At 37.6% G+C, this 19,995-nt stretch overlaps 1 protein-coding gene and 1 pseudogene across 1 annotated transcript; one reads left to right on the top strand and one right to left on the bottom strand.

The window, feature by feature from the left end:
- The first annotated feature begins 2,630 nt into the window (after positions 1-2,630).
- LOC148926533 ((+)-menthofuran synthase pseudogene) lies at positions 2,631-3,177 on the top strand (annotated as a pseudogene).
- Positions 3,178-4,759: 1,582 nt separating this feature from the next.
- Positions 4,760-6,174, bottom strand: LOC148926532 (epi-neemfruitin B 7-O-acetyltransferse L7AT-like). The gene has a single exon (XM_089057877.1). The coding sequence runs from the start codon at positions 6,163-6,165 to the stop codon at positions 4,858-4,860; it is 1,308 nt and encodes a 435-aa protein (XP_088914003.1). The 5' UTR covers positions 6,166-6,174; the 3' UTR covers positions 4,760-4,857.
- Between the last annotated feature and the right edge of the window lie 13,821 nt (positions 6,175-19,995).

Here is a 19,995-nt window from a genome sequence, read left to right as displayed (position 1 = left end):
CCTCAAATCTCACTTCTTATGGACTAATATTCCAGGGTTTTAGTCATGTACAAATCTTCCGACCTTTAGAAAATTGCTTAACTTTGTGAAGAAAAGAATGGAAAAGTAAATGAAATGTGAGATCTATTTTACTACACTAGTTTTATAATGGATTGTGAGTGTAAAAAGTTAGTGGAATGTGAGGTTCAGATATTAAAAATGGAATAATTAAAGTAAAGGGTTATTTAAATCGAGGACAACCCAAAATGGCTTTTTAATGGTGGACAGAGGGAGTATATCCATATACTTTGTATCATTCAAAAAAAAAAATTCAATTTGCATTCAAGACATCGAAGAGTAAAAAAAAGTTTTTTAATCAATACTATATGAAGTATGAACTAACTTTGTTCCATTCGAATCCGAGTAATTAAGAAATGTCAACACACGACTTATTTGCTGGCGAGCTTTTAGAACAGGGTTTAGTAACAATGGAGGCAAAAAGGTGAGCGTTACAAGAGAGAAAAAGTAAAAGAAAAATAGAATGTTGCCTTTTTCCAATAAAGGAAATGCATCAAGTTAGTTGGACGGCCCAAAGTAGAATATGCCTCCATTATTGTGGATGGAGGGAGTATAACACAACCTACTAATGTAATGTAATAGATATTGACAAGGCAAATATTTTACAGTAATAACGTTATAAATAAAATTTGGGATTTTTAAAAATTATTATTACCAAATTATTTGAATACTTGTATTCAAATACTAGCCTATTAGTTTTAAAATTAGATAAAAATTTGAGCATATCTATTATGTTAGTTCTTGGAGTTCATTAAGTTATATATTAAATCTCTTAATTAGCCGTCATAATTTGGGTTAAGTGTGTTGTTATGGCCATTGTGGGCCTAACTATGGGCTGAGAGTAGCAGGCCCATGTAGAGAACACGGGTCAAGAGATGGGCATAAGGGCCAGGCAGTATCATTTTTCTATTATGACGACATTCAATTGATAATAATTTATATTATCTGTTTGTCAGATTCATTATAATTTATAAATGACGTAGAGTATTGATTAGATTTTACGGCAGCACCAATAGAAAATAATAGTGATATGAACCTACATGTAGGCTAATAAATGCACGGCAGCACCAATAGAAAATAATAGTGATATGAACCTACATGTAGGCTAATAAATGCGCTAAGAATTACTGCCTCGTCCCAAAAAATTTGACAAAGTTTACCATTTTGATCCGTCCCTAAAAATTTGACACACTTCACTTTTTACCATTTTTGGTAGTAGACCCCATATTCTACTAACTCATTTATACTCACATTTTATTATAAAATTAATACATTAAAAGTAAGACCCATATCCCACCAACTTTTTTAAGTCACGTTCCATTACATTTCTTAAAACCTGTGCCGGATTAAAATATGTCAATATTTGAGAGACGGAGGTAGTAATAGAGTAAATGAAATACCGAGTTCAAGTAAAGCTAAAGTACTAACTAATAAGGGACGGAACTACAGATAAAAGAACCTATATATGAGTAAAAATTAGATACATTTGTAAGGTGCGGATAATAAGAATCTATATATGAGTAAAAAGTTAGTGATACAAATATATCAATACATGGTATGTCCAGTTAATCAGAATTATATTTTCTATTGTGCACTTACTATGTTCGCGTTATGTCGTTGACGGACTTACGCAATTAAATTAAAACACTAATTAATAAAAGCCAATCACGCAATTAGAGTAAAACGCTATTAAAAAATTGGTAACTACACAATTGATCACCATAAATCCTCCACAAGCTTTAGTCAACCTTGACGGTTAACGTTCGCTTGTGGCCAATAAAGTCTAGCCGAAGAGGTATGGTGTCACTAGATTGACTATATAAGTAATATACAAAAAAAATAAATAAAGAATTCTTAATTTTTTGAATTCAAATTTTTTTATTGATAATAAATTTATTTTACTCTTTCTTCTCTTTTTCTCCCATTTTGTTATTTCCATTTAATTCACTAAACATAACTTTTTCAAATCACATGACAAAAAGAAATACAAGAGACAACGAACAGGAGTAAAAGTTTTATAGACCATGTGATCACCAATCCACTAAGACACTAGTATTTGTATTGTATCTCATGTTTGGCCTATAATAGATACTACTTCATAAATTTATCTGTGCACACATTAATATTTGCATATTAAATTAGTCCAAAACTTGAAAGTATGATACACATACATTGCATAATAGCAAATTCAACGGTAAAATTAGGGCACTGACAACGACATTGTTATTAAGGGATGATTTCACTTAACAAGATTCCGGTGTCGCGATTGCGATCGGCAGAGAGATAAAAGGAAGTTGCAGGAACTTGCCCGTCAATCAAATCAGGAACGGTACATAACTGAAATAAACACGTAAACTAAAATAAGGTTATATTCATAAACAATTTATTTCGAAGCTAAACATGATAATGTTACTTCTAGTTATAAAACACCTGTGCCCAACCATTTATTTCATGCCTATAAATTGGAGGCGCTTGAATGAAACAGTAGTTCATCATTCAACTAAAAAACAGAGAAAATTGCAGCTCTACTACTTCTTTCCTCCTTCATATTCCTAGTCCTTCACAGCTTTAGAATGGACGATGGCGGAGCTCATAAGAAATCCCAGAACAATGAAGCTTCTTCAGGAGAAAGTGAGAGAAACAAGAACGGGATTGATATTAATGAGGATGACTTGGAAAAAATGCCATATTTGAAAGCAGTATCCAAAGAGAGTCTAAGGCTACACCCACCTTTACCATTAGCCCTCGCTCGTGAATTAGTTCAAGACATTAATTTACTGGGCTACGACATCCCACGTGGCGCACTTGTGCTGGTCAATTGTTGGACCATATCGAGGGATCCCTTGTTGTGGGAGAATCCCAATGAGTTTCGTCCTAAAAGATTTTTCTGGCCGAAGAGGTTGCATATACTATAAAGGTTTGCATTTTGAGATGATTCCCTTTAGAGCTGGCCGAAGAGGTTGCCCGGGTATTGCATTCACAATTTCTATGTACGAGCTTGCATTATCAAGATTGGTAAAAGAATTCGACTTTGGATTGCCTAATGAAGTTGGAGAGGAGGATTTGGACATGACTGAAGCCCCTTACTATACCACGTGCCTCTTAAAAGTTTCCATTTAAAATTTGGACAACTGTTCATTTTAATAAAACCTTAAATTACTTAAAATAATTTGGTTTGGGCTTTCAAGTTAATAGTACTTTCTATAAATAAGAAAACCCAATAGGGTGTTTATACTGTATTTGAGCTGTTTTAATATAGCCCATTATGAATCGTTCGTATGTTTTGGGCTATACCTTACGTATTTACTTTCCTTATATAAACTCCAAATCCCAAATCATTAATATTGTCATGGGTTGATCATCATTCATGAATCCAAAAAAAATGTCATACTATATGGCAGTGGAATTGTGTGTTTTAATTTCAAATTTACTTTTTGTTATCACAGAAAAATATGATTTGGAATTAAATTCCGATTTTAAACCCTCCCAACTTAAAAATTTTAATTTTATAACTAAAGTACATATTCAGAATTTCAATTAGATATAAATTTAGACCCCTCTGAAACACACACCACAGTCATACACACAATGTACACAACATCTCACACCGCACAAGCGTTTGTATTTATAATATAGTGTACTAATTAACTAATTATGGAGTAGGGGGAGTGATCAATTGCTAACTCATCATTTAATTACTAACTACAACTAATTTAAGGCCATAGGATTTTAGAAAACGTGTGGTCTATAATTTGCCACGTGTAATTTTCGTTTTTATTAATAAAATAAAAAAAAATTATAAAAAAACGCCAAATTAGGGTTTTAGATGAAAATGTCAATATAGTGTTTCGAAAATATCAACACAATGCTTTGAGAATGTTAACACGATGCTTTAAGAATGCTCACCCATTGCTTATATTGACATTCTACATGTATTATATTGACATATTTTATATAGTATGTTGACATTTCTGCTTTACGAAAAAATTGAAAAATTTTCGATTTTTTTTTCAAATTTTGACGTCGGAACATATGCATATATGATATCGTTGGAATCCTTATAAAATTATCTTTAATTTGATATATGTTATATGAATTTAAAGTTTTGGGATTTCTTTTAAAAGTTAGTTATAACTAAACATGTGTTAATTGACATTAATACCCCTATTGATATTTTATGGAATTAAATCCTATGGCTTTATTGACGTTTTTTGTTGATCGTATTGATATTTCTTGGTTGATGATCTAGGCCCCTAATTTGAATATTTAATGGCTATTATTTAGTTGTAGTTAGCAATTAAGTATTGAGTTAGTAATATAACCTTAGGGAGTAGTATATTATAACTTCAAATACAATTACATTTTCAATTTCAATTCAGTACGCCGAATCCTCAAATTGAACTTAAATATTCAACTTCAATTTATTACACTGCTTATCCACCAAACAAAGAAGACAAAAGGTGGATCAAACAAAAAAATAAACATTACTCCCTCCGTCCCAGATAATTCGGGACACTTTGACCCGGCACGAATTTTAAGAAATCTAATGTAAAGTGAGTTGAAAAAAGTTGGTAGGATGTGGGTCCTACTTTTAAAGTATTAGTGTTATAATAAAATGTGAGTAGGAATGAGTTAGTGTAATATGGGGTCCACTACCAAAAATGGTAAAAGTGAAGTGGGACAAATTATGTGGGACGGCCCGAAATGGAATACTGGGTCAAATTATCTGGGACGGAGGGAGTAACTTTTTCCCCTATTGGAAAACTTATTCCACGTATAGATAGTATTAGTACAGACGATTCAAATCAAACTAGGGTTAACACGAGCATAACTATGAATCATGTCATTTTTCTCAAATCCTGCAACGTATTTCACATCAAAAATAGCCGACGCTTCAATTCCTCCGTCTCTACTATCCATCAACGTCACACAATTACACACAGCCTTAGTTTCCGATTCCGAGTGTTGTGTAATATAGCCTGACAGCCACACAGGTTTCCCCCACCCAAAATCAACCTCGTTAAGACCCATATTAACCCAACTAGTGAAAACAAGCACATTAGCTTGTTGAGGCATCTCATTCCTCAACTCCTCCAAATATTCACACAAACCACCACCCTCCAAACGTCTCACAAACTCACCATCGATATTTTCTATCCCTCTTTTCACCTCCCACACCAAATCTCCTAACTCCTTTTCTCGCGGGCTGCTGCACACAATATTCGGCACCACCATCATATTACCAAAACTATCCTCCGGAAATGGGGGCACAGCCCGTTTCCGGAGGTTGACCGATTGAGCCATCAAGAAGGGTTTCCCGTCTGTCTCTTCCGCCACAGCCTCCATGAAGCATTTCCATACCAAGGCGGTCACCACGTTCACACGCGACGGGGCAGAGCTACTCAGTTGGGCCTTGAGAAACGTCATAGCAGAGGCATCGAAAACGTATCTTCTCGTCACAAACTTCCCAGGGCTTGAGTATTTAAGATAATTAAACATAGGGATTAACTTGATTGGAAATGAGAGATTTTGTGGGAAGGAAGATTGTGCAGTGCAAATTAAGGGTGAAGCTTGAGTTAACCCTAATCCCCGTGCATTGGCAGCCCAAAATTGTAGAAATGTGGAAACTGAAGTCATGTCTACAATATAATGAGCAAAGGTAATAGACATGGCAATGCCTCCGCAGTCGAAACAGTTCACCTGAATCAGCATTACGTTGTCACCGGGGCCTGGCTGTTTCTCCATGTCGCACTCACGAGGGAAGAACTTGTTGACGAATTCAAATTTAGGGTTTTGAAGAAAATCTTTCATTTGGGATTTCACCTTGGCGATGTAGAATGGAAGGCCTTGGTCGCTGCAATCGGCGGAGAGGGCATCTCTGATAACTCCGGCAAAGGGATAGAAGGTTACCAGAGTTTGAGAGAGTGAATCCTTTAGATGTTGTATTCTGTCATCATTGTTGTTGTCGTCGTCGTCGCTGCAAAAGTATAAAACCAAGGGGACGTAGACACAAGGAATCATCTGATCTAGCAGGGAAATGTTGTAAATTCGAAGGTGATGGGGTGTTGGTGTAGATGGCTTTATTTTCTCAATGCTAATTACTTCCATTTTGATTTTTGGTTTTTTCTACTACTTTTTTGTCACTGATCAGCTTGATCTTTAAATCCCCTTTTATAGATTAATGTATTGTCTGCATACTAGGGCAATTGATTAATTATTCATATATAGTGCGTGTCCGTAAGAATAGGGCAACTAATTAATTATTCATATTTTCATGCGCTATTGAAAATTAAGTTACGGCTATGTGCCTATTAGGTTCAATACAAATAATTTAGAGTTTTAATTGGATCCTATGCTAGCTCCGATAAGAAAATAATAGTGTGACATGAATTTTAATAAAAGTACCTATATATTTATAGGCTAATAAAAACGTAGAAACACTACTTAGTAAATGGTACCAACTTTTAACCGAGCTACAAATAGTAATTAATGACATTTATATATTCCACGTCATATACAGCTGCCGCATGCGCACTAACCCTTTCCACCTTGACGGCTTATGCTATTAGAAAAATACACTACACAACTAGAGTCAGGTTTATCCGTTTCTAACTTGAAACCCAATATCCAATTTATGGGATTTATGGGATTTGATTCTCTACTCTCATTCATTCTCCATCTTTTAAAGTCTCTGTATTCATTGGGTTACCGCCAATGCATTCTCTCTCATCGCCTCTCAATTAGTCACTGTCCTTCCTCACGAGCAATATATTTGGCATTTAAAGTTTATAATAAGACAAAATTATCATACAGAACAAAATATCTTTAAGGGCCATATTTTCAATGAATAAAGAGAATTTTAACTTTAGAAAAGTTAATACATTTTTCATTCTTAATATTTTTTAGTTATCAATATATGTAAAGAGGTTGAATATTTAGGTGCTCGATTCATCGTTGGTTTGGTACCCAATGAATATATCGTCTCGGGTATAGATAGTGCACTTTAGACGATTTTCAGGTTCATGTACCCGATTTTTTTGGGTCGGATACACATGGATACCCAAATCCCACCTATAAATATGAAACTTATATAACCATATAACTGTTCATATCACTCGTAAAAAGAAAAAATACAAAGCATTAATTTCTATGGTAAATAATGTATTTTATAACGTATTATTAGGTTGCTAGTACTATATGAGTTGTATTAGTTTTATTATTAATTAAACAAAAAAATTATGTAACTAACTTTATTCTTAGAAATTGATATGAAATAAATGTATAAATGAATACTATAAACATAGGTACACGAAGATGTTAACTTTTGATTTAACAGTCATTTAGTTAATTTTTGTAATTTATCATTACACCCACCCTATATATATAGAGAGAGAGATAGGGTAGTAAGGATATACTAATATGCTGACTAATTTAAAAGTTACAATGTACATCCAATCTCGTGCTGTCACGTGGTACGAAACATGTTGTGAACACTAAAATGAAATATACATTTGTAGACGTTATAAATAGATTTCGGCAGATTGCATTTTAGTTATAGACAGATTGTATTTTTTATTGTTGAATTTTGCATTTTAGATATAGACTTTTTAATTTGCATTTTATATATAGACGAATTGCATTTATAAATGCAAAAATTAACAATATAAAATGCAATTTGCCTATAACTAAAATGCATTTTGCAGAAATCCAGCTACAACTTCACAAATGTAAATTGCATTTTTGAGTTTACAATATTGCATGTTTCATGCCACGTGGCAGCACGAGATTGGATGTGTTCCGTTCAACAAAAAAAAAGAGAACAAAAAGGATTCTTGTTGCACACGATAGGTGTAGAGAAAATAATATATTCATTGATTGCCCATCATATGCAAATACTCCACATATTTATAATATGTGGAGATACAATGATATCCTACAGAAATAGAGTAAATCAAATCTAATAATATCTAAACTAATATGGGAAAGATATGGTGAATCACAATTAACTAAATAGAATAATATACTATAGATATTCCCTAATAATATGTAGAGGATGATCGTATCAACTCCCCCCACGGTTGAAATCCACCTTGTCCTCAAGGTGGGAACCACGAAGAAACTAAGAGAGTTGAAAGCCGACTTTGGCGAGACATCTCCTCCTGGATCAAATACACACCGAACAGCTGAGCGTCTCTATTCATCACTTCCGTAAAAAATTAATAAAGGCGGACTGATGTGTTCGTCCAAATTCAATGCTAAAATGGAAAGCTCTGCCACACACATCCCTGAATGTGCAAACACGACTTGTTATTTCGCGGAGGAATCAACCTTGCATCGACGTTGAGCGATGGTAATCGAGGATTCATATTTGGAACATCACTGACATTCAAATCCACATAGACTCAAGCAAGTCCCTGCGAACCGGTGTGAGCATCTCCTGTCTTACCCAATTCTTCCGCTTGTAACTTAAGCACATCCTCGAACAACCTTCGCTTATCTTCCAGTTCCACTTGACTGTCCTGCTTTTTCATATCAAATCCAGCCTTATTGTCATCAACAAGGTTTTGAATCTCCATGCTCTCTCTCGTGCTCGGCTTCTTAGTCAACACAATGAAATCGTTTTCTTTCGTCGCTAAACTAGATCGAAGGGCTTCAACTGTATTCTCTTTCTTGAGTAGCTGCAAAAAAGTGTTATTGACCTCTTCTTCTCTTTTGGCCAAATAGTCATTCTCTTTATCTTTCTCTGTTTGATTCCACAAACTAGTAAGTACGATCAAGTTCTCCTCCCTCTTCTCTTCACAATTATGCAAATCAATTTCCCACTCATTTGTCCTTGAGCTTGAGACACCCGCTTGTAGTTGATGAGGAGAGGCGCATAATGGAGCTTTCACGGACAACGATAGCAAGGGCTGGCAAGGGCTCAATGCGGCGTAGGGCGGAAGCTCAATAATCGATGTTGTACTTGGCTGTTTTAGCAGACGATCTGACTGCAGCGGTGGCTTCTGGTGGAGCACGAGATGCGGTTGTGTGGGGGTACGGGAGCTTGGGAACGTGGGTCGCTGGTTCTGGTTTTGGGGCTGCTGGCACAGCAGGTCTGGTGGAGTCGGATGTGGCGGAGGTTCTGGCAGCGGGGAAGTGCGAATATCTTCAATACGGCGACCGGACGTTTGGGAGGGTGGATCCCAGCAAGTCTGCCTTTTCGCCTCTAGAAATTGCTGCTGATGCGATTATGGAGAAAACCAACCCGAGTTCGGGCCTTGGCGTGCGCAATGCGGCTGTCGGAGTGGCCGTTCCTGCTCCACAAACTGATCCCTAGAGGGGAAGGCATTGCGCGGCAGCTGATAGGCATTCTGTCGAGTGGAATACCGGCGAGCAGGTAGCGGCTCATATGCAGCCCGACCGAACTGTTGCCGATAGCCCGGAGGGTCCCAGCAAGGCAGCGAATAGTACCGCAGATCTTGAGCCGGCTGTGGCTGTGGCTCCGGCAGCGGACGAGTGCGAAGCTTTCTGCGGGAATCGGAGCACGCATAGGGCTGCTGTGTATATGTTGCTTTTGACGTATGCAAGTTTGTCACACGTTGTTCGATTTTGTCACAACGTGATTCGAACCTGGAGATAGCGGCATCAAATTGATCGAACAGATGTTCATAACGCCCCAATCCGGTGTAGTTGCGTGACATGATTACTTTGAACGGCGGTGGTGAAGCTCGGGGCAGGTGCTATGACTGAATTTTTTTTTGTTTGATATTGGTGATTTATTTGGGTAATATGGATGAAGAAGATGGACGATTCAGCGGCCTGCATTTTTTTTTATTTTTTTTTGATATTGGTGAATAATTTGGGGGATATGGAAGAACGAAGAAAGAAGAAGAGTACGGGATGAAAGCACCAGTTGTTACAGACGTGCTCCGTAACGAGGCCAGTTAACTAACTTCTCGGAGGGATAAGGTGATCGAACCTTCGACGTTCTCAAAAGATAGACCACGAATTGCTGATTTTCAGACGTTCTCCGACGAACAACAATTAGGAACGAAAGATAATCTTCTTGTTGCTCAAGACAAGTTTAGGAAAAGTATTTCACTGATTAATTTATTCCTACAATGATATAATCTCCCCTATTTATAATACTAGACCCTAACTTATTAAATAAGAAACAAATATCTAAATATAAATGGGAAAGATATGGTGAATCACAATTAACTAAATATAATAATATCCTATGGATATTCCCTAATAATATGTAGAGGATGATCGTATCGGACTCTTATTAAGGATGCACCCTAATTCTCCCCTAGGGTACTATATATATTCAAATTACACAACTACACTTATAATTTCTTTCGCTACGGAATAAGTAAAACTAGTATATTAAATAAAGAGGTAGCACCTAAAATAAGCATTTGTTTTCATCTTTGTATCGGTTCAAAACATCCACGAGAAGTGTTTTTAAGCTTAATGTAATCAGGCATATATAATGTAATTGAAGTTATGTTTTACTTAAACATTCTAAAACGAAAAATTGAATGATTAGGGTAAGCCATTAGGTTATTGTCACAGTGACTTGTGAGGTCCTAGTTCAGAGAAATCAACTGGTAGAGGGAGGTATTTCTTGAGCATTGTGGATGAATTCGGTATGAAGGTCTAGGTATGGGTCATGAAAGAGAAGTCAGATACTTTTGATAAGTTCAAAACATGGTGGAAGGCAATTGAAGTTGAAAAAGGGCATGGTCTGAAATGACAATGGGTTAGAGTTCTTATTAAAGGAATTTGATCTTTTCTGCAAATTGAAGGGCATTAAGTGGCATAGAACTACACCAAGAAATCCACAACTGTTGAATATTATGTGGACTATTTGCTTATTGAACCTGTATATTAATTTCATTGGGCTTTGTCTCGATTAATTAATGTGTGGCCCAATACCTATAATAAGTTGAGCCCGTTCTGTGCTGGCCCAGTACTTATTTGATGGTGCCGATGCGTGCCACGTAGCAGCTTCACATGATCGTGCTCTGTGACCGTCGGATTAATGTGTGTGTTAGTTATGAGTCTTTAGACTCATGTGATTCTCATTCATTGAATCCAGACGTTTCTCTCTCTTGTAAACTGCTCCGACTTCTCTCTAACCTCTCTCTAGATTATGGCCTCTTTCGCCGGCGATCTTCTCCGATCTTTTATTTCCACCGTTGATTCTCGGTTCTAGAGAGTTTCATCGGCTTAGATCTTGTGTGTAGTGAGTTCTCGAGTTCTCCTTCTAAGATCTAGGGTTTAGTCCAACTTCTGTGTTGGATCTTGTGATTGGAGGTTCTTTTTGAGGTTCTTTGTGTTGAGAAGCTGCGTTCCAAGAATCTTGAGGTGATTCATGTGTTAAGGAGGCTACGTGGTTGTGCACTCGGTGAAACTGAGGTTTCTAGTTCCTTGAGCATATTCGACTGGTTCTCGCTTTGTAACTTGTGGTAGAAGCGTGTGGGGAGGTCCTTGGCCTAGTGCAGTCACCGTTGTGACCTGAGCCATATCCTTACTGTTCTTGCTTAGTTGCTTAGTCTTCCAGTTGTTGTTTAGATCCTTAGGGATCTTGCGTTTGTTACTAATACTCCTACTTAGTGTGCAGGTGCTTAATCGGATCAAGCTTGAGGGTCTAGCCTGGTGCAAGGCTTGACTAGTAGCTAGGGTTTCTGATTGTTACTCTCTGTACTTAGAGTATTTGTAATCTTGTAGCTACCTTTGTACTTGGCTTGTAATTTCTGAGATTAGCCATCTCAGAATCCAATCAATAAAGAGGTCCCGGTAATTAGCGAATCCCGAGTGATCTGATCCCTACAGTGGTATCAGAGCCACGGGGAGATCACTTGGGTACGCCGGGTCGCAAATATAAGGAGGTGGGCTCGTCAGAGTAAGGCTCAGCCTCCGGTACTGGCTCTGAGGTAAGACGAATTCTCCTTAACGAAGGGTGTCCGTTCTGGTAAATTGGCTGTAATCCTAAACCTTTTACTGCTTTCTAGTTTTAGGTGTGGGCAATTGTTGCTGGTAGTTGCCACTGGCCGTGGCTTAGGTTTTTTCTGTTCTCCTCTGTTTCTTGCATGTTCTAGTTGCTCTTTACAGCTTTCTTGCTTCCGTTGCTGTTTTCTCTGAGTGCTTCTTTAATCTCAAAGTGTGTATCTCAGAGCTTGACTCTATGTTCTTGAGTGAATTGCCTATCCACCCTGTGCCTTAACCGCCTTGAGTGACCCCCTGCGCCCCCATACATTGGGTGATTGTGAACTGGGAAATCCTCTTGCAAGGGTACACGTGACAGATAGGGAGGAACTCCTTCTAGACTTTATTCTTGATTCTGAGATCACTTTGAGGTGTCTCCTGTGCGTGTGCGCCTTTGCTGTATGAGTGCTTCTGTGTTTCTTGCATGAGAAACCCCTGCATATCTGTTTTAAGTGGTCTCTTTGATTGTTGTGTGCTTAAGAGCACTCCCTGTAAAAATATTTCTCAAAATGTCCCAGCCAGTTGGCATTGTCCCTTTTAATGGGAAAAATTATTTTTGTGATTTGGAAACAAAAAGTTTTCAAATCTGTTGAGGGTTTAGTCCCTGACATTGAGTCTGCAGATAGGCTGCAGAAATGAATGAATTAGCTAGGTCTACTATAATACTCAACCTTTCTGATTCTGTGATTAGAAAGGTTGGTACCATTGAGTGTGCCTCTGAGCTTTGGGAAAAGCTAGATACTCTGTATACTGAAACCTCAATGTCATCAAGAATGTATTTGCTGGAAAAGATCTTTAAGTTTAAACTTGATCTTTCAAAGGACATTGAGGATAATATTGATATTTTTCAAAAGCTTGTTCAAGACATTAAAAGGTCTGGTGACAAAACCATTGATGAGTATACTAGCATTGTCCTAATGAATGCTATCCCTGATTCTTACAATGATGTTAAAGCTGCCATTAAGTATGGCAGGGATTCTGCCCCCCTTGATTTGATCATTAGTTCTTTAAAATCCAAAGAAATTGAGCTTAAGGAAAATCAGGCTTTTAAAACTGCTTAGTCTAAGGCTTTAAATGTTAGGGGCAGATCTAGAAATAGAGGGGGTAATGAGGACAGTAGCTCTAATGGGAATGGTAAAAAGAAGGGAAAGAGTAGGTCCAGGTCTAAAAGCAGGAATCCTAAGGCTAATAGAAAATGTTTTAATTGTGGTGAGGTTGGTCACTATAAAAAAGAGTGTCCTAATCCTAAAAAGCAGAAAAATAATAATCAATTGGATTCCATGGCTAACCTGGCTAAGAATGGTGATTCTGAAGGTGTTTGCTTCATGACCCATGACATTATTTCTATTAACTCTACTCTTGGCTGTTCTTTTTCCATTAATGACTGGCTAATTGATTTTGGATGCACCTATCATATCTCTCCTTTTAAAAATGTGTTTTCTGATTTTAAACCTATGGAAAATACCTTTGTTTCTATGGAAAATGACAAAAAGTGTCAGATTCTTGGCATTGGGACCGTGTGTTTGAAGTTCAGTAATGACTATGTGCTTAATTTGAAGAATGTGAGATATGTGCCTGATTTATGTTACAACCTGCTCTGTACATGTTTAGAACAAGAAGGTTTTGAGGGTAAGTGGGGGCATGGTGTTATGAAAATCTGTAAGGGTGCTATGTGTTTGTTTAAAGCTGAGAAGAAGTGTAATCTCTATGTGTGTTATGCTCAATCTATGGCCTGTGTGAGTAATCTTGCTAATGTGGTTAGGGTTGATAAGGCCATGTTGTGGCATAATAGACTTGGTCATATGAGTGAAAAGGGTCTTAATATTTTTGAAGCTAAATGAGTTGTTGTCTGAAAATGATTTTCAAAATGGCCTTCCCTTTTGTGACACTTGTGATTTGGGCAAACAACACACAGAGTTACCTTCCCCACTCCTATGACTGACATTGTCAGTCAATGTCAGTCAGAATGTTATTGAGTATCTCCACATGGATGTGTGGGGTCCAGCCTCTGTTTCTTCTCATTCAGGGTCTGTGTATTTTCTGTCTATAATTGATGATTTTTCCAGGAAAGTTTGGTGTTTTTTAATGAAAAATAAGTCTGGAGTCTTTGAAAAGTTTTTGACATGGAAAAATCTTGTTGAAAATCAAACTGGAAAAACCATTAAAGTGATTAGAACAGATAATGGTCTTGAGTTTTGTAATTCCTAGATGGATGCTCCGTGCTCCAAGTTTGGAATTAAAAGACACAAGACCACTCCTTATACCCCTCAACAAAATGGAGTTGCTGAAAGGATGAACATAACCCTTTTGGAAAAAGTTAGGTGTCTTTTGTCTAAAAGTGGTCTTTCTAAAAAATTTTGGGGTGAAGCCCTTCTAACTTCAGCATACCTGGTGAATAGGTCTCCTTCAGTCCCTTTAAAGGGTAAATGTCCTGAGTCTATATTCACTGGGCGGAAAATTACTTTATCCCATTTAAAAGTTTTTGGATGTAGTGCTTTCATCCACTCTAAAACTGATAAGCTGGATCCCAGTTCCAAGAAATGGGTATTTCTTGGATATCCAGAAGGTGTTAACGGTTATAGGATTTGGAATAGAAGTGAACCAGGTTTTAGGGTTATAATAAGTAGGGATGTGGTCTTTAATGAGGATGAGTTCCCCTATCTTAAGCCTGACCTTATACCTCTCCTATAAGTGCTGACAATGAGCCTCTTACTGAGGTGGAGTCCACTGACACTCTCACTGAGGTGGAGCCATCTAATGATGCTCCAAGTGAGGTGGAGCACTTCTGGAATACAAACCCTATAGCTCCTGACCCTGAACCAGAACCTGAGCTTGAGCCTCAGCTTGAGCCTGAATCCCAAAATGTGACTCTTCATGATGACCAAGTTGTTGAGCCTGAACATGTTCCTAACCCTGGTCCAGATTTGAAGGATTACCTCCTGTCTAGGGATAAAGTCAGGAGGAATCCTAATCCCCCTATTAGGTATTTAGGCCTTGTTAATTTGGTTAATCTTGCCTTTAATGTTTATGAGTCTGATGGAAATGAGTCTCAATCATATAAGCAAGCTCAAAAGTCCATGTTTTGGGACATGTGGTTCAAAGCTATGACAGAAGAAATCCACTCCTTGTATGTTAATAAAACCTGGATTCTTGTGCCTCTGCCCCTTGGTGCCTCTGTGGTTGATTGCAGGTGGCTGTTTAAGTTGAAAGATGAGATTGAGGGGTTGAGGTACAAGGCTAGGTTAGTTGCAAAGGGTTTTACACAGCAAGATGGGGCAGATTATACAGAAGTTTTTGCTCATGTGGTTAAATTTACTACTGTAAGAGAGTGATGCTTGCCTTATGTGCTTATTTTAATTGGGAATTAAAGCAAATGGATGTCGAAACTGCTTTTCTTCATGGTGACTTGGATAAACCCATTTACATGAAACAACTAGAGGGTTTTGTGGATCCAAACTTTCCCAATCATGTGTGTTTACTTAAGAAAGCTTGGTCTCAAACAATCTCCTAGGCAGTGGAATATCAAGTTCAATACATGCATGCAGAAGTTAGGCTTTGTTAGGAGCTCCTTTGATGCTTGTTTGTATGAGAAAGATCTTGATAAAGTACCTGTGTTCTTGCTGCTATATGTGGATGACATGCTTATTATAGGTCCTTGCATTAAGTCTATTAAACATGTGCAATCTGCTCTCTGTGATAATTTTGACATGAATGACCTTGGTGATGCTAAAAAGATTTTGGGGATCAATATCCTAAGGGATAGGAATTCCTCATCTCTGATCCTTCATCAGGAGCCTTATGTGCAAAAAATTCTTGATAAGTTTAATATGCTTGGTGCTAAAACTGCTTCTGTCCCTTTAGCTGCTCATTTCTTGCTGAGTAAGGATCTTTGTCCTAAAACTGAGTCTGATATGAAAGCTATGAAGAAGGTCCCTTATTCTAATGCTATAGGCTCTGTAATGTATCTTATGGTTAGTACTAGACCTGATATTGCCTATGCTGTTTCATGCTTAAGTAGATACATGTCTAATCTAGGACCTGTGCATTGGGAGGCTCTTAAATGGTTGCTTAGGTATCTGAAACATACTTCCAAGTATGGTCTGTGTTTTACTAAGTGTGATGATGGTGTTGAGTTATGTGGTTTTGTTGATTCTAACTATGCTAATGACAAGGACAAGAGAAAGTCCACTACTTTCTATGTGTTTACTGTGTGTAGGTCTTGTATTAGTTGGAAATCACAATTGCAGCACATGTTGCCCTCTCCACTACTGAGTCAGAATATATAGACATCACAGAGGCTATGAAGGAGGCTATATGGTTAAAGGGAGTTATCTCTGAACTCAAATTCTTGCATAATACTCCTGCTATTTATTCTAATAGTCAGTCTGCTATACAACTGTGCAAAAATCCTGTTTTTCATGATAGAACTAAGCATATAGATGTTAGGTTCCATTTAATTAGAGATGTTGTTGAAAAATGTGAGGTTTTGTTGCATAAAGTGCATACTGATAAAAACCCTGCAAACATGGGCACTAAGTGCTTACCTGTGGAGAAACTGCTTTCTTGCATCAAAAGGCTGCATTTTGATTGTGGTTAGCATATGCATATGCATGTCTGATGTGAATCAAATAGTACATTTTTATTCCCATAACTTTACATGATTTGTATGGTTTGATGCTTGCAAAAGTATGTTTTATAGTGTAGGAAGCGGAATGGATGGTGAAACGAGACATGGAATGGAGCTTGGATGGAGAACAAGGTCATTGACAGACTGCCCAATTTGACAGACTGCCCAGTTTGACAGATTGCCTAGTCTGCGTCGCGAGTCCAGAATATGCTCAAAATGAGCCACCCGGCCGGGTGAATTTCATGCCTAATAATTCACGCGGCTGGGTACGATGACGCAGTAACTGCTGAGTTCTGTTTTTAAATAGTTTTGAGGCAGTTTTTGGGGGATATTCAGGGAGATTGGCACGAAAAATTATCAGAGGAAGAGAGGAGGAAGATTGGAGGGCAATCACTCAACTTCCATCATCCCGGAGGAGATTTGCGACCATCCACACATCAATTTCATGAGTTCTATGGTTCTTCTTTATTGTTTGTGGATGTGTAACTAAACTTTTACTTTGCTCCTACTTTGTGAAAGATGTGAATTACTTTTGGATTCTATGGATTAATATTAATTTATGATCTTTTTCTACGGTGCTTTTTACATTGAATTATAATTCCGGCCTGATTTATTATTCAATCGTGTCTCTTAGCCAATGTCTCTTTAACTTGGTTAAAAGGTGGAAACATAGATAAAGAGTTTGAGATTTGTATTGTGTTCAGCATATGAATCTTGGATAAGTTGATTTACATGTCGTTACAATAATTGTTGGACATTTACTGTGCTTCCGTAGGAATGTTCAATTGATTTTGTAAATGAATCATGTACGTTGGAAATTAGAAGTTGGATTAGAGCTTACTATGCTTCCGTAGAAGTGATAATCCGATGAGTACGAATTTGATCTTAGTGTCCAGCAAGGTTAAATTCAAGCATCTGCGAACATGTTCAGTGTGAGTAGAATGAACGAGATATTTACAACTTTCATTAGATTAATCTTTAATCCATAGGTTTACTGGTCCATTAAGTTAATTCGCATTTGGAGCATATTAGGAGCAATGTTCTCACTCCCTTGGTTATGTTTTGTGTTTGCATTTTATTTCTTCACTTGTTCTTATTTCAATTTAGTTTCTCAATCCAAAAATTCCAAAATTTACTTGCTTTCAAATTAGATAACCGTACGCCTCCCTATGGTTCGACACTCTTTTACTACAACTACATCTGTACTCTTGCAGATTTGGTTGTAATTTTAGAGCTATTTGATATATTTGTGTGTTATTAGTTCATTGATATAGAAGCTCGAAAAATACACATCAATGACCCAGGGGAAGACCTTGATGATTCTTTAAGCCGTGGCTTAGCTGAAATCACAAGGCAGTAAAAGTCCTATAAGACTAATTGGCTTGCCATCTGGTGTCTTAGTAGGCAACCTGGTCTTATCTCTTGACTAATGAGCTTAAAAACTCTTTGGTGTCTTGAGAAAACCTTGTAGGCTATGCTGAAAACAACAGTAGACTTAGGCTCTCCCCATGTGCTCCCAAAGTAGTCCAAGGTGGAGAATGTTGAATATTATGTGGACTATTTGCTTATTGGACCTGTATATTAATTGCATTGGGCTTTGTCTCGATTAATTAATGTGTGGCCCAATACCTATAATAAGTTGAGCCCGTTCTGTGCTGGCCCAGTACTTATTTGATGGTGCCGATGCGTGCCACGTAGCAGCTTCACATGGATCGTGCTCTGTGACCGTCGGATTAATGTGTGTGTTAGTTATGAGTCTTTAGACTCATGTGATTCTCATTCATTGAATCCAGACGTTTCTCTCTCTTGTACACTGCTCCGACTTCTCTCTAACCTCTCTTTAGATTCCGGCCTCTTTCGCCGGCGATCTTCTCCGATCTTTCGTTTCCACCGTTGATTCTCGGTTCTAGAGAGTTTCATCGGCTTAGATCTTGTGTGTAGTGAGTTCTCGAGTTCTCCTTCTAAGATCTGTGGTTTAGTCCAACTTCTGTGTTGGATCTTGTGATTGGAGGTTCTTTTTGAGGTTCTTTGTGTTGAGAAGCTGCGTTCCAAGAATCTTGAGGTGATTCATGTGTTAAGGAGGCTACGTGGTTGTGCACTCGGTGAAACTGAGGTTTCTGGTTCCTTGAGCATATTCGACTGGTTCTCGCTTTGTGACTTGTGGTAGAAGCGTGTGGGGAGGTCCTTGGCCTAGTGCAGTCACCGTTGTGACCTGAGCCATATCCTTACTGTTCTTGCTTAGTTGCTTAGTCTTCCAGTTGTTGTTTAGATCCTTAGGGATCTTGCGTTTGTTACTAATACTCCTACTTAGTGTGCATGTGCTTAATCGGATCAAGCTTGAGGGTCTAGCCTGGTGCAAGGCTTGACTAGTAGCTAGGGTTTCTGATTGTTACTCTCTGTGCTTAGAGTATTTGTAATCTTGTAGCTACCTTTGTACTTGGCTTGTAATTTCTGAGATTAGCCATCTCAGAATCCAATCAATAAAGAGGTCCCGGTAATTAGCGAATCCCGAGTGATCTGATCCCTACAACAACAAAATGGAGTTGCAAAATGGATGAATAGAACCTTACTTGAAAGGGTGAGGTGTATGATCTTTACAGCTGGAGTACCTAAGAGATTCTGGGCAAAAGTTGTCTCTACTGCAACTAAGTTTATCAACAAGTGCCCTGCTTCAGCCATTGACACCAGATAACATGTGGTATGAGAGCCTTGGTGGATACCTAAAGCTGAGAATTTTTGGCTACAGAGCTATTGCACACAAAAGACAAGGGAAACTTGAGCCCAAAGCCTTTAAGTGTGTTTTCCTTGAATACTAGAAGATTATTTTCAGTAGAGATTTGATTTTTAATGAGTCAGTGATGCCATACAAATCTACTAAACAGAGTAAAGGTCCTCGAGAAACCTCACCTCACACAAATTGGCGCACTTGTGCTGGTCAATTGTCATGGGTGGATCATCATTCATGGATGAAAAAAAAATGTCATACTATATGGCAATAGAGGATGGGGAATATTGATTGACACCATGAAATTGTGTGTTTTAATTTCAAATTTACTTTTTGTTATTACAGAAAAATATAATTTGGAATTAAATTCCAATTTTAAACCCTCCCAACTTTATAATTTTTATTTTATTAACTAAAGTAAATATTTAGAATTTCGATTAGTTTTAAATTTAGATCCCTCTGAAACACACACCACACACAATTTACACAACATTTCACACCGCACCAAGCGTTTTGTATTTATAATATAGTGTACTATTTAACTAATTAGGGAGTAGTATATTATAACTTCAAATACAATTACATTTTCAATTTTATTACACTGAATCCTCAA

Source organism: Salvia hispanica, chromosome 5 (assembly GCF_029641045.1).
Source record: "Salvia hispanica isolate PSC_SH4W2 chromosome 5, Shi_PSC_v1, whole genome shotgun sequence".
Classification (NCBI taxonomy): Eukaryota; Viridiplantae; Streptophyta; class Magnoliopsida; order Lamiales; family Lamiaceae; genus Salvia; species Salvia hispanica.
Note: the sequence above shows the minus strand (reverse complement) of the source record. Positions and strands in the feature narration are given on the sequence as shown.